The following is a 13,130-nucleotide window of genomic DNA, read 5'->3' on the forward strand; positions in this document are numbered from 1 at the left end:
TGTAGCATTACTTGGGCGAACCCCGCCGCTTGCACACCGTCCTGCGTCCGCGGGCACACACACCCAGGCGGGGCGGCCGCGGTCCGCACCCGGCGCTGCCGCTCGCAGCCCGGGGCCGGGCGGGGCTTGTCCGTGACGCGGGACAGGCGGGGCCCTACAAACGAGCCGGCGCCAGGCTCGGGCTGCGGCGCTGCCGGCCGGGCAAGGCGGGCGACAGCGGGCGCTCGCAGCCCCCGCACGCCGCTCGCTGCCGGGCGCGCTGCCCCGGACGCCGCCGCCACCCGCGGGCGCCCATGGAAGAGCGGGGCGAGCGCTGCCCCCCGGCTCCGCGCCCCGGCGGTGAGTGACGCAGGTGCTTCGGAGGGGAGCGGCGCGCCGGGTGCTGCCCTGGAAGCGTGGGAAGTTAGGGGTGGGCGAGGGTGCCGGCGATCGTGGATGGGCTCTGCCGCCCCCGGGTGCGCTGGCGCTGCCGCCCGGCGCCGCCGCCCGCCCGGCACCTGCTGCCGGCAGGTGGGAGCCCCGCGGCCGCGGCAGGCGAGCGCCGCTGTGGGGCTGGGGAGCGTCTGCCCGGGCGGGCCGTACCTGAGAGCTGTCCCCAGGCTCGGCAGGGACGCGCGGCGCTGCCTCAGCCCTCCGGACTCACCGGGCCAGGCTCAGGGAGGCAGCGCTGCCGGGAGAGGGGGTAGGAGAGAAAGCGTGGGGGGAAGCAAAGTGTTCGGCGATACCTGGCCAGGTGCGGCTTCTGGGCACGCACTTCATCTTCTTTCTCTTGTGGTAAAATGACAAGCACAAGTAAAGGCAGAGAGTGGTAGGGCTCTGGAAACGGGGCGCCTGCCTGACGGGAGAACACTTGCAAAAGCTCTGCTGAGCATCTTCGATCCGCTCCTTCACATAATGCTGGAGCCGGCGGGATGCAGCGTGCTGAGCTGGAACTTGGCGAGCTGCGTGGGGCTGGGGGCACAGTGGTCCTTGGGGCTTGGCAGGAGGGCACAAAGCCTTAATTCGAGCTCGTTTCTGTTTTCGAGGACTGGCACTCTAGAGTAGTACAGCAAAGGCTTGGTTACTGCAGTTCTCGGTGTGCTTTCCTGGGATAAAGGTGTATGCAATTCAGATCTTTTGGGGGTAAAAGGATGCTGAGAGGGAGGGGTGGTAACCTTCAGATGGAAAAGTCTGGGTTTGGTCTCGTCTACCAGCCAGACATTCAAAAAATGAGGAGGGGACACGCAGCTGAGTACAGGCAGTTCAATCACCTCAGCTGACTGGGAATTAAAGTACATTATTCTCCTTCCTTTCTCTGTCAGTGCAGTGGGTTAAGAGCTTTCCCGGTTTCAAGACTGTTCCTCTTTGGATTTTCATGTGGAAAGAAAAAATACCTGTGAAGTTCTAGGAATATCATGCTAGAATGGCATGGGGATAGAATGTCTGCAGGGAGCATCTTTCTGGCGTGAGAGATCCATGCAGTGCCCACTCTCACTGAGAGGGAGCCTCTGCAGTATGTATGGCAAATGGAACATAGTAGAACACATTCAGTTTGGTAAATGCCTATATATTCTCTGGCTATCAAGCTTAATTTTTAAGTATAAATATAATAACTGTTGCAATATACGTCTGCTAGCATTTCTTACACTCTCGAATAAGTGAATTTCTCACACTGCTCGGAAACAAGCACCTCTCAGTAAGAGCACAGTCACTGACATCAACTTCAGCTCTCTCTTGCACATCCACCCTTTCAGGACCCACCCTCTTTTTTTCCCCTCTTTCGAAAATGCAGAACGTTTTGATACTACATAACCAAAATTACCTCTGGTAGGAAGGTTATGCATCTGAAGCAAGGCCAGCTGTTGCAGTGGAGAGACCCTAATTTGACAGAGCACATTCAAGCTTCAGGATTGCCAGGTTCCCACCTGTGTCCCTTCCCTTGTCAGGATGCCTTGGTTATTCTAAACTAGCTGTAGGCTTGCACAGGCATTATAGAAAAACAGAATGGGTGGAAAACACTTTCCAATACATGCATGTATGTACAGATAAATACAACTCTTCTGCTTTTCATTAGAGGAAATCAAAAATGTTTTTCTTAGTCTCACTAACCTGGAATCTCTCCCTTTCCTCATTTAGAAATACCACTCACAACACATATCAGAGCCCAAAATATGTCAGAGCTGATGGATTTCCATGAAAACTTTTGATAATGAGAAAAACAAAACAGTAATTTGCTAAGGCAGACCAGGATGGGAGATCCTCCTGGTCATCTCATTTGTCACTCCAGAACATGAGGGTTCCCTCCAGGTCACTGTGTAGTGCTTTGTTTAGTAAATTGATTGGTTTAGCTAAGTCTAATACAGTGATGACCTCACCAGTATTCACCCTGCTCCAATGTTATTCTGAAGGCAGGAGAGTGGAAGACACAGAAGTCTACTTGGAATACGAACTAAATGACTATTTTGAGGTGTGGAGATTTTTTTGGTTTATTTTTATTTTTGTTTTAAATACTGGTATTTGAAACAGGGCCTGCACCCCTGTGTAAGAGGCAAGAAATTGCTTGGCAGAGGAAATGAAAATGGGATTGCTTAGTCTCCTGTGTTCCCTATTTTAATATATCCAGTTAAGGTGAGCCTTTGTACTGAAAGGGGGCAAGACAGGACAGAGCCATCTTTTCACACAGGCTGTTTTCTTGGGGACAGCTTTGATGAATTAGGAAGCAATTCTATTAACTGTGCAATAGACTTCTGCTTCCTAATTAGAATGTGACCCATTTTGCTTGGAAGGTGGGGTGGGGAGTAATTCCTGGAGTTTGAATTGAGCATTTGGGTTTATAGGGGGGTAGAGAAGGCAGTGGTACAGTGCACCCTCTTCACAAAAAAATTTGAATCCTGACAGGTGTTAAAAAAATTACTAGAGGGGATTAAGGGGATTCCATATTACTATTCAGTACAAAAAAAATTTGTACATCCTGAGCTTTTCAAGTTATTTTTATTCTAGTGTAATGTCCCATTTTTTTTTTACCTGCATGAGGTTCTCTGAAATCTACAGTATTTTCTCTGCTAACAGTTTTTATGATCTCTTGCCATGAAAGACTGGAATGGTCCCTTCTGACCTTAAGAAAGAGTGCATGTTATATATAACCACAGTCTATTGTAAATTTGCTACCTTACTGCTCACACTGGAGCTGAACTCCTTTAGAAGTCATGAACTGGTGGCCTATCTAATTTGCATAAACTGTATTTATCACAGCAGGTGCAGAAATACAGCAGATTTCAGCCAAAAATACTTCCTACCAAGTCAGCCTTTCTCATTTTGTGAAGTTCCCCTTCTGAAAATTTATCAACCTTTTAAAGTGTATTTCTGAGTTTTAGTGCTGATAGACAGTATCTCATCTTAACAGCACAGAATTATTATTAGATTTCTTAACATCTGACTATAAAAGTTAAAGCCATGGTTTAATCTTTGCTGGTTGTGCAGCAGTTTTAATGTAATTGGGAAATGTACATATAATCTAGGCACTGTAAGACAGGTTTTATACAGTTGCATGTATTTTCATGTCCCTTCTTAATGTGCAAATGACTTTTTTGATATATCATGGGGTGATCAATAGTTTATGGTTTTAGAGACCTTCAGTAGTATGTAGTTCTATTTCCTTTATTACACTTGTCTCTGTAGCACTCAATAATGTAGGAAAGTATTTGTAGTTAATTACTGGAAACTAGAATTCAAGCATTTCATTGGCAAGTGTTGTTTAAAACTTTTGTTAAAATGGGATTAAAAACCACAAGTGTATGCAGTGGGAAGTATAGAAAGAGTTTCTTCATGGAGAGGGCATTGTGATACAGTTTAATAGATAAAAATTAAAAAAAAATGCAGAATATATTTTCAAGAAAAAACACAATTCATAAATTGAATTAAATTTTAAAAAATAACAAAAAACCACCTGCTCCCTTTTCTTTCCTGCTCTTGGCTGAGCTTTAAGTGATAGCTGTACTGGGAATTTTTATGTTATCAGGGTACAAAGTAGCACTTCAGCTAATATAAACAACTAAGCAATATATCTTATGGTGGACAGAGTCTACTGTTAGAGGATAGGAATATACTGTTCATATCAATGAATTCTTTAACGATTTCAAGTACACTGCAATTGCTCTAGTTCAGTGTTTTTAAAGCACATCACTGAATACAAATGTTCAGAACACTGAGTCTTTATCAGTTTAGGAAGTTGGTTATCTCAGGGGAATTTTTTTTTACCAAGAGAAGAAGCCAGCATAGCAGATGTGTGGGTTGTACTGCACAGTTTGATTTAACCAGCAATGTTAGTCTTATATTTTGGAATACTGTGTGCCCAAATATATGCAAGGGAAAATACAGTCCACAAACTGTCCTGAGGTTCTATCACATCAGACAGACTAAGTATTCTTTATAAGAACAGAATGTGTTGCTCAGATTTTCAGCTCTAATCTCCCTCTACAGACAAACTTCAGCAAGTGAAGTATAGTTCTCATTCAGTCCAGACTGTATTTTAGATGGCTGTGCAGAGATCTCTCCAGTGAAGGGATTCAGTTCTGCAAGGAAATAAAGTGAGGCCATCTGAAACTTAACCTGTTTGTCCACAGTCCCTAAAGAACCAGGAAAATACAACTTGTCTTTAATGAAGGTGAAGTCACTTGCATGCTTATGGAAGAATGTTGTCTTACCTCTCCTAGTGATTGTCCTGGTAGTAACTGGGTCCCATTAGCTCTGCTGAACCTCCCAGTGTATTGCTGTGGGCTTTTTTTGTGGGGTAGGTCCCTGTCAAATCTGCCAGCAGACTCTTCCTGATGCTTACTGACTGCCCTACAGAGACTCCTTATGCCTCTTCCTACCCACTTGGGCAGCTAACCCAGAGCTTCTTGTGAAAGTTCAGAGCTAAATCTGACCCTATCCAATTCCCAGCAAAAATGAAGTCCAGGAAGAAACTACCTTATTTTGTTAATGCATATTAAACTAAGTCTATATAATCAGATGGTTTAGGCAATGTCACTGATGACATACATACAGAGGCAAAATACCTTTGTAAAATGGTAAGAAAGATCAGAAATTACAAAATAGTAATACATGTTTCAAAGAGTACTGAAACATGTTTAAAAGTCAATGACATATGACAGCCTCTGGTCCTCATTCTGAATTTACTGATTAAATTTTCTGTTTATTTCCAAGTTACTATTACTGTTGAAGAGGGTTTAATAATAAAGTCCACATTGAATCTGGTTAAATAAACAGGATGCCACATTTCACTAATTAATTGGAGAAAGCTGAAGAAAAGATTAAGCAAAAGCAATCAGAGTTTTTGAAAAGTCTTGGTATAATCATCAAAGCACCATTTAACATAAACTGTGTTTCTTTTACAACTTGCTCATTTACTTGTAGCAAATACAAAAGTAATGGCTGTCAGTTAATTTTTTTGAACTAATCTGGAATACAGAGTCATCAAGTGAAGTCATGTATGCCCTGCATGCCTTGTGGATGCAGTGAAGAGAATTCTTAAAGCAGAAAAGTAACTTGGCAAAGTGCCTGCTTTAAACTCTTCAGTGCATGTGTCTTATTTTTGAAAGAGTTTTTCAGACCCACAAATTATAAAGCTATGGGAATACATGTTTGCATCATTTTATATAAACCACTGTAATTCTAGATGACACCAGACTGCAGATCGACCTAAAGCATTAAAGAGAATGTAGGACATAAGAGCTGAATAACAACCAATTTATATGCTGCTTTATTCCTGAAGACCACTCTTCTCTCAAATTGTGTATTTTATGCTGAATTTAGAGGCACAGTTGTGTCCATTGTGTTGCATTAGTCTAACAAAACGAAATAATTGATCCAGATATCAGGCCTATACAGTTTGGGAGAAATAAAATAGAATGGAAAGAAAAGACAGACATAGCTTTATTGCTTGCAATCAAAACAACAATAGCATATAGGTACTCTGAATGACATAGTTACTGATACGGTTTTTTGGAAGTGCTTAAGATAAATGCTACCAATATAGTAGAGGTGTTCTGCAGTGGAGGATGTGCACCTGAACAAATAGCTGAGGAGGAACAATTAAATTCTGTATGTCTGAAACAAAAGATATTCCTATGTTATAAAGAGATTTCATATTGGAACAGGAAACAGTTGCTTTTGTGCATTTAGAAAAAGCTGTGCCCCACAGAAGTCTTTAACAATGGGAAGACATTGAGGCAGAGCTCCACTGAGGCTCAAAAACCTGCCTGAAGTGGGGCCGCTGGTACCACATCTGTAATGTCCCACATACTCTCATTTCAAAGATGCCAGCTAAGACAAGAGTAGAGCTAGAATGAAAAACACCTTGCTATGTCTCTTTCTCAAAAGTTCCTATGCTAAATTCAGTCACAGGATGGCTTGAATAAAAAAGCTGGCAACTGACTAGTATGCAAACTATAAGTTACAAATTAAGAATCCCAATGAAATAATATATAGCATTAATTTTCTTTTTCAAAGAGAAAACAAAACACCCTAAAAATCCCCAAACAACAGCAGAAAAAAAAAAATCGCCCCCCCCCCCACCAATCCAGCGGTGTGTTGTCACTATGAGACCAGCAGCTAAAATTTAATCTTTCAAGAGACACTCTGTTACAGAACTTTGCTTTTAGCATAGCATTTTTCAACCTGACTATTAAGAAATAACTGTTCCTACCAGAAGGCTTTAAATTCACTTCTTTCCACACAGTTCAACCTGTTCCTTGCCGGAATCCTATTATGCTTTTCCAGTAAGGTGTTAAGACAACTACTCTGGCTTACTATTTATGGAGCCAGTGACTTAAAATATACTGTGAATTAAGTGGCTATTCCTTTAATCTGTGACCTTAAAATTCAACAGAGTTGATGTTTTGTTGTTCTTATGTACTGAGCTGCCCATCAGTCACTGATCCAATCTGGCTGGTGCTGTATCCTGTGCTCCCATTGCTGCTGAATATTGTGGCAGTGTAGCTCAGTGAATTTACCTATATTGAATTTTCTGTCACCCAGTGTCTTCCCTCATCAACATCCACACTGTGGGGCTATTAATACTATTTATTGTTAAAAGTGATATAGATTAAGCTGAGAATGATTAGGAAAAATGGTGGGGACAGGGAGAGCAGAAGACTAATGACAACAGACGAAATGTAACTCTTCCAGACAGAGAAAACTTAACAGTGGCCAAAAATGGAAAAACCCCAAATTCTTCTGTAAACTTGCCTCACATCAGACATCACAGAATAGCCTGAGACAAGGCATGGCCACAAGCTCAAAGCCTGTGGGCATACAAGGAAGCACTCTCTTAACTTCACATCTATCATGACACTTTGCTTCTCTTTCTTCCCAGCCTCGATTTCTGCTTCCTAACAATATTGCTGCCTTGTAGCCCGTTAAAAATGGAAAAAGGGAAAGCAACGAAGTGATAATCAGTAGAAAACATCAGGAAGCAGAGCTGTTCCGTTCAGGATGAAGTCACGACCTCTGTAAATGCAAAGCTATCAAACAGAACTTTAGATTACTTAGAAACACATCATTAGTCCTTGTTGCACTGGGACTTAGGTTATTGTGGAAAAGTCATTAGTTTCTTTTCACATTCTCTGGAGAATTTCCAAAACCTAGCCCTTGAATTTCCTCAGGTTGTTCATATATAATTTCATATTTCAGCCCTTGTTAGCTGGTACAGTATGTGCTGTTCCAAGCTTAAATTCATAATTACAGTAGCCTACTAAGGCAAAGCAGTCAGGTACTCGGCTGTCATGGCTTCTACTTCTAAGTGGAGTTAGGCAGTACTGAAATCCACATCAGCCCTTCACTGAGGGTATAAAGTCTTTGGAAGATGTTGTAATTCAGGGAGTTTGTGTACACAGCCTGCTCATACTGCAACAATCTAATAGCTCTACTATGTGTGAAACTCTTACAGTTTCACTTCAAACATTGCATTAAAAATACCCTGACCTTTAAAGGGTGTTCAGTGGTGGTATTTAGTAGTCTTTTGATAAAGCCTAAACTTAGTTCTTTACATCACAGCAGCTTGCTGGCTAACTCTTGGAATGACCTTCAGAAGTACCCACTGTGTATTTTCAGTACACAGAAAGTACGGAGATGGGAACCACAGGTCTTCCAGTGTTTTGTTGATTCAGTCATGCTATAGTCTATGGTTTTATTATCTTACCTCTTTGCAGGGCCAGCATGCAAGCCACCTATTTTATCCTTAGAAACAGGATAAGCATCTGTAAGCACAAAGCAACAGTTAACTTCACTCTAAAAATGACACAAAATTCAACTTTTCCTTGATGTGCTATTTACCTAGAACTCTTTCTAATTCCTTCCTAGGAGAGTGTTGCCTTCTCATGTTGGACAGCTCTATCTACATTGCACGAGCCTTTTTCCCAGGAGGCTCGATTTCTAAGGTTGCTGTTACATAGTTCTTTGAGAAGCTGTAATTCCCAGACATCCTACAAGACCCTCAGCTTTTAGGCATGCTCTTTTGATCCCCTCCACACCTTTTCATGTTTTGCTTCTAAGACAAACCTATTCTTGTAGACTAAAAAACCAATTGTCTTGTGATTGTGGTTCAACTCCAAGGAAATCAGATTTAAAAAAATAATAACTAATAATACCCTGTGTGCAAACAAAATATTTATAATATTCATGTCTCCTGATCACTGGAAATATTTTTCTTATGGCATTGTTGCATATGTCTGTCTTTTAAAACATTTAATTACACTAAATTATCTATGAGCCTGGAGTTGGGAAAGCTAAAGTTTGTTCAGTTTTGAAAAGAAAAAGATACTTGCAGTGTGGCTGAATATAAGATGATGTTCTTTTTTTTTTCCCTCTTTCAGCGAAGTTTTTGCTTGAGAAATACACATCCGCTCAGCAAAACAAAAACCACTTTTAAGGGTTGTTCTTGGTGGAAATCGCTCTATGCCCTATTACCCGCTTGAGTGAAAGCAGACTAAGAACTTCTGTCATGGCAGCTTTTCTGCTGGGAGCTGTGTTGCTTATTGTTCAACCTCAGATAGTGCCTTCCAGACCAGCTATAAATTCAAATGCTGAGACTTCTTCTCAGTCTGTTCAGAGAGAGCTTTTAAAGAAAACATCTCAGAAAAATGACTTCAAGGAAAACATTCATTCTAATGGATCATGTCAGCAGCTGCCACAGACTATTATTATTGGAGTGAGAAAAGGTGGAACAAGAGCTTTGTTAGAGATGTTGAGTCTCCATCCAGATATTGCAGCAGCAGAAAGTGAAGTTCACTTCTTTGACTGGGAAGATCACTACAGGAATGGATTGCAGTGGTATATTAATCAAATGCCATTCTCATATCCCCATCAGATCACCGTGGAAAAAACTCCAGCATATTTCACATCACCTAAAGTGCCTGAAAGAGTTTATAACATGAACCAATCCATGAGACTACTCCTTATTTTAAGAGACCCAAGCGAGAGAGTACTATCAGATTATACCCAAGTGTTCTACAACCACATGCAGAAGCACAAGCCGTACCCATCCATTGAACAATTCCTGATAAAAAATGGTGAACTCAATGTGGACTACAAGGCAATAAACAGAAGTTTATACTACATTCACATGCAGAACTGGCTGAAGTATTTTCCTCTTGATCATATCCACATTGTAGATGGGGATAAACTAATCAAAGATCCCTTTCCAGAAATAGAAAAGGTAGAGAGATTTTTGAAGCTTTCACCACAGATAAATGCTTCAAACTTTTATTTTAATAAAACTAAGGGATTCTACTGCCTGAGGGACAGTGGTAGAGAGCGTTGTTTACATGAGTCCAAAGGACGAGCGCACCCACAAGTAGATACCCGGTTACTCGAGAAACTGCAGGAACATTTCCATGAACCCAACAAGAAGTTTTTTGAGCTTGTGGGCAGAACATTTGACTGGCACACATTTGTGGCAAGTTAGTGGTAAGCTTCAGAACCTATGTTCCAGTGTACAGTTAGAAGATTTAAAAAGGGCATTTAAGCTATTATTTATTTGTAAAATCCATAAATACTTCTGTACAGTATTAGATTCACAATTGCCATATATACTAGTTATATTTTTCTACTTGTTAAATTTGAAAGCATTTTGTATTGTTTTTCATGGTTGTAAACATTGTGTATGATGTGTCTATATGAAGAAACTAAATTATTTCATTGCAGAAGGTGCTCTCTTGAGAATGTGTTGTCTTTTTAATAAATAAGAAATTCATTTCGACAGAACATTTCTGAATTATTTGAATACTTTGGCCTTCCTGGACTATTTTCTCTAATTGCTAATGAATATTTGAAATTTTACCTTTACATTTTTCTTAGTTTAAAGTGTGAATTAATAATTTCTTTTCCATTTGAAAATACTATTGTAGTTAACAAATTGTTCAACCCTGCTTTATGAAATGATTTCCTGTCAAAGTGGTGGTACTTAGACATGTTGGGAAATGCACACCCAAAGGACAATGGAAGTCTCTGTGTAATTTGATATATTAACTGCTGTACTTAACGTTCATATTCACTGTTATAACAAGTGGTCCTCAATTCTTTGGCAGTACAGTGCAGGTTTCATGGCAGATTTTTAAAGATTCTGTAGGGACCAGCTCATAAAATACAGTTAGCTGTAGAAATACGGTCAACCTGAAAACTTACAGTCTCTGAATGTATGTATACTTCATAAAGAGGTATGGTTGTGAGAATTTAAGCAATATAGAGACTTTTACAAGGCTGCTTTTGACTGTTCCTACATTTCATAGCACATTTACACTTTACCATCACTGAAAATAAACACACCAGAAAAATTAGTTGGTCTACATTCCAGTAAGCAGCAACTTAATTCATATAAATATTACCACATTTCTCCCCTACTTAAGGCTGTTTTCTGTGAGTTTTCAGTTGCTTCATGCAACTTAAAATTGCCTATGGACTAGTGTTTGTTTAATTTCCTTCCAAGAACCGTGATGCCAGATCTTGATTAGATGTGTGTTGTGGGATTAACCCAAATTCCAGGAACTTGCCTTGTTTTCCAGCTGCTAAAAATGGAAGTTAGATGTTAGTACATTGGTAAAGACTGCTGCTGTCCTTATCTGCAGTGGTTATGATGTCTTGTTAACCATCAGTTTCTGGAGTTAGAGTTAATCCAGTTTCCACACAAGGCTTCTTACAGTACTTTCAATCCAAGCTACTAATTTTTATTTCATGATCTTGAGTTTAGTTGTTGAATGTGCAATGGCAACACCCAGTAAATTTGAACTTGTAGCTGATTGTTGCAATCCTTTATAAAATTTAAATGTAGATTCATTCATTTTTTTCTGGTGAGCTAATGCAAACTTGGGCACTATGACAAGGTATTGTCTGGATGCAGATATCCCGTATTATGCCTCTTGCATGAAAATTTGCAGATGCTGTCCCTCTCTCTCCCACTCCTTGTGCACCTGCCCAAGCTGTATTCAACCTCAGAGAGGTTGGTGGTGTTTTATAAAACCTACAATGAAACGGTATTGTACTCAATAAAATATTTTCTGAATTGCATTTTTCCTTTTTGTTTTTTTGTTTTTTCAGTTTCTAGTTTGGAAGACCAGAATTTAGGATTCAACTCCAGTTTAGATTTCAGCTAAATGTTCCTTAGAGCTCAGCTGTAGCCTGTTGCTATTGATATGAAAGCAGTTGTTTGCTGCTGGGTTGTGCCTGAATGGTCCACTGCTGACCCAGAATATACAACAAGGAGGGAAAGTTTCTGGTGGCAATAATGTCAAATCTTCCATGAGGCAGCACCATCATGTTTCTATTAAAGTTTTAGAAAAGAGAAATTCAGGGGATTTTGTGTAAGGTGGGGCAGTATTTTCTCCTACACTTACCCCATTACCTTGGTAATGTTATCTCTGCAGGAGCCACCTGGACCAAAGTGATTTTGGCCCAGACAAAAGGCTTCCATTAGTGCGTTCCTGCAGTCTCAGATTAAGCTCAGCAAATTCACCAACGTTTTGCTAAGAAAGGAAAAACACTAGCAGATGTGTGACCAGGAACTGGAGGACTACATGAAGGCAGGGTTGCAAGAAGTCCACCTGCAGCAGGTTGAACAGGGCAGCGTAGGGCATCAGTGTTGAATTGGAAATGCCTGTGCACTACTGACAGCTGATGTTGGTACTGAGGATACTTTCAGTGCCTACTGCTGCTTGATACCAGTATTTTGCCCATCTCTAAGCAGGACACAGGCACACATTTCTCCACACACAATATGGGGTTGTCTCTACAGAAAGAGAAGTGCAGCATGAACCATTAGGTTCTTATTACTGTTACAGTGCTAGGAGCTCATAGAGCATTGTCTGCAGGATCCAGAGGTGAAGCGACCACTTCAGGGGACATTCTGAAGCAGAATATCACGTGACTCACATGCTCAACACCAAGTTCAGAGGGTCTCACAGAAAGTATATCATACCCAATATTTACACCTTGTGCAGGGATGGCATGATTGTACAATACCTTATCCTGGAGGTAGCTCTGTTAGCTGTGATGGTGATGAACAATAAATCACACCCACACTAATAATAACAGTAATGCTTACCTGCCATAAGTTCAACAGTTCAAGAGTTCCAATTCTCAAAACTACTCTGTGTGAATGTTCTGTTTAACCAGGGCAACATTCATTTTCCACACTACTTACTTACTTAAATATATTTATTAGGCTGTTTCTAAAGAAGTGTTAGACAATAGCAAAAGCCATCAGAAAGTGAAGAGAGAATGAAAGAAGAAGGCTGAGGCTGAAGCACATTCCATCTGGGACTCTAGAAAAATTAATAATGACCTTTGAAGGCATGTCATATCTGTTCATAAAAGAAAAAAATCCCTGAAATACCTTTCCAGTGTTATGCAACATGGGTATTTATTTCTGTAAAGCTGTACTAGCTCAGGTTTTAAGTACAACTACTTGGGTGTTGCTCCAGAGACCTGTTTTCTCAGGGCACCTAGCCAAGCATGTGATCACTCTTGAAAACATAAAATAAATACAAAACTTTATGAGACTTCAAAGCCTGGCACTCCCCTTGAGTACAAAAAGAAATGCCAACCAAATAATTATTCAGGGTGGCACTGCAGGACTATGTCTTGCCCTTTGCGTCACA

At 40.9% G+C, this 13,130-nt stretch overlaps 1 protein-coding gene across 1 annotated transcript; it reads left to right on the forward strand.

Annotated features, from left to right (window-relative positions):
• Nucleotides 1-256: 256 nt before the first annotated feature.
• On the forward strand, nt 257-11,525 carry HS3ST1 (heparan sulfate-glucosamine 3-sulfotransferase 1). Its single transcript, XM_053940619.1, has 2 exons — nt 257-339; nt 8,853-11,525. Exon 2 carries the CDS (start codon nt 8,981-8,983, stop codon nt 9,941-9,943), a length of 963 nt encoding a protein of 320 aa, XP_053796594.1. The 5' UTR covers nt 257-339; nt 8,853-8,980; the 3' UTR covers nt 9,944-11,525.
• The last annotated feature ends 1,605 nt before the right edge of the window (nt 11,526-13,130 follow it).

Source organism: Vidua chalybeata, chromosome 4 (genome assembly GCF_026979565.1).
Source record: "Vidua chalybeata isolate OUT-0048 chromosome 4, bVidCha1 merged haplotype, whole genome shotgun sequence".
NCBI lineage: Eukaryota > Metazoa > Chordata > Aves > Passeriformes > Viduidae > Vidua > Vidua chalybeata.